This window comes from Cebus imitator, unplaced genomic scaffold, assembly GCF_001604975.1.
Source record: "Cebus imitator isolate Cc_AM_T3 unplaced genomic scaffold, Cebus_imitator-1.0 Scaffold445, whole genome shotgun sequence".
Classification (NCBI taxonomy): Eukaryota; Metazoa; Chordata; class Mammalia; order Primates; family Cebidae; genus Cebus; species Cebus imitator.
The window spans coordinates 323,050-325,644 of NW_016107760.1; the positions used below are offsets into that span (position 1 = coordinate 323,050).

General features: G+C 44.0%; 1 protein-coding gene across 1 annotated transcript in view; it reads left to right on the forward strand.

The window, feature by feature from the left end:
* Positions 1-2,595, forward strand: part of SEPTIN6 (septin 6) — a 69,406-nt gene that overhangs the window by 63,284 nt on the left and 3,527 nt on the right. The window contains exon 9 of the mRNA XM_037732359.1: positions 66-198. Coding sequence (XP_037588287.1) covers positions 66-198 — 133 coding nt within the window. The remainder of the gene's footprint in view (positions 1-65; positions 199-2,595) is intronic.

Genomic DNA, 2,595 nt, shown 5'->3' on the forward strand with positions numbered 1-2,595 from the left:
GGGGCCAGTTTTATCAAATAGGAGCCATTCCAAAGGAAGAGGAATTAACCTGACCATGTTCACAGTTTACAGGAGACATATGAGGCCAAAAGGAACGAGTTCCTAGGGGAACTCCAGAAAAAAGAAGAGGAGATGAGACAGATGTTCGTCCAGAGAGTCAAGGAGAAAGAAGCGGAGCTCAAAGAGGCAGAGAAAGAGGTAAATGAGAGCCTGGTGATTATTAAAACATCAAGAAACAACAGTTGTTGTGAGGCTGTGGAGAAATAGGAATGCTTTTACACTGTTGGTATGAATGTAAATTAGTTCAACCATTGTGGAAGACAGTGTGGTGATTCCTCCAAGACCTGAAACCAGAAATACCATTTGACCCAGCAATCCTATAGATCATTCTGTTATAAAGATACATGCACACATATGTTCACTGCAACACTATTCACAATAGCAAAGACATGGAATCAACCCAGATGCTCATCAATGATGGACTGAATAAAGAAAATGTGGTACATATATACCATGGAATACTATGTAGCCATAAAAAGGAAAGAGAGGATGTCCTTTGCAGGGACATGGATGGAGATGGGAGCCATCATCCTTAGCAAACTAACACAGGAACAGAAACCCAAACATCAGGCCAGGGGCTGTGGCTCATACCTGTAATCCCAACACTTTGGGAGGCTGAAGCAGGCGGATCACCTGTGGTCAGGAGTTCGAGACCAGCCTGGACAACATGGTGAAACCCTGTCTCTACTAAAAGTACAACAGTTAGCCAAGTGTGGTGGTGCATGCCTGTAGTCTCAGCTACTTGGGAGGCTGAGGCAGGAGAATCGCTTGAGTCTGGTAGGCAGAAGTTGTAGTGAGCCAAGATTGTGTCACTGCACTCCAACCTGGGTGACAGAGTGAGACTCCATCTCAAAAAGAAAACCAAACACTACATGTTCTCACTTATAAGTGGGAGCTGAATTATGAGAACACATGGACACAGGGAGGGGAATAACACACACTGGGGCCTGTCATGGGGACAGGGGGAGGGAGAGCATTGGGATAAATAGCTAATGCATTCGAGGCTTACTACCTAGGTGATGGGTTGATAGGTACAGCAAACCACCATGGCACATGTTTACCTATGTAACAAACCTGCATATCTGGCACATGTACCCTGGAACTTAAAATAAAATTAAAAAGAAAATGTGAGCCTAGGTGCCAGGCAGGAAGAGAAAGGGGGCTGAACATGGCATGGAAACCCACGACAGGCTTCTGCCTTGGGAGAACAGCCTTGTAGCCTCTGGACAGGAATGGGGCTCAGCCTCTGTAACCTTGCCTTGGCTGGCACAAAGGAAGCTAGAAGAGCTGTGTCTCCTTGACCACCTCATTTCTAAGGCTGGGTTGTTTTCCCATTGTGTTACTTAATTCTCTAGAGCATCGCTGTCCCATATGGTAGCCGTTAGTCAAATGTGACTATTTAATTTTTTGGAATTTTTTATATTTTATTTTTAATTGACAGTAATTGTATATATTATACAATTATTTGGCCTCCCAAAGTGCTGGGATTGAGCCGAGTGCTGGGATTACAGGTGTGAGCCATTGCGCCTGGCCCACAATATTCTTGAATTTCTGATTCTATTCAGGACTAGTTAAGCCTCCCTTTAGTTAAGGCTGAGGTGTCTGGACTCATTCCATGTCATAAAGTCCTTTTATTTCCTTCCACGTCCAAAGCCAACGTGATGTTTTGATATATGTTTACATTGTGGAATGCCTACATCAAGCAAATTAGCAAATGGATTATCATCTCACAAACTTACCATTTTTTTTTGTGGTAAAAACATTTTAAATCTACTCTTTTTGGCTGGGCATGGTGGTTCACACCTGTAATCCTAGCACTTTGAGAGGCCAAGGCAGGAGAATCACTTGAGGCCAGGAATTTGAGACTAGCCTGGGGGAAAAAAAAAAAGTGAGACCCCATCTCTATAAAAAATAAAAAAAAAATTAGCTGAGAAGGGTGGCACATGCCTGTATCCCAGCTACTAGGAAGCCTGAGGTAGGAGAATCACTTGAGCCAGGAGCTCGAGGCTGTAGTAAGCTATGATCATACCACTGCACTCAAGCCTGGGTGACATAACAAGACCCTGTCTCAATCAATCAATCAATCAGTGAAATCTACTCTTTTAGCAATTTCAAAATATATAATAAAATTTAAAACTCAGTTCATCAATCATGTTAGCTATGTTTCAAAAGCTCACCCCTCATGCACCTAGTGACTAATACTAAACAGCACAGATATAAAACATTTCTGTTTTCACAGAAAGCTCTACGGGGGCCAGGCGCGGTGGCTCATGCCTGTAATCCCAGCACTTTGGGAGGCCAAGGCAGTCAGATCACTTGAGGCCAGGAGTTCAAGAGCAGCCTGGCCAACATGGTAAAACTCCATCTCTACTAAAAATACAAAAAAATTAGCTGGGTATGGTAGCGCATACCTGCAATCCCAGCTATTCAGGAGGCTGAGGTGAGAGAATCACTTGAATCGGGAAGCAGAGGCTGCAGTGAGCTGAAATAGCACCACTGCACTCTAGCCTGGGCAACGGAGCAAGACTCCACCTC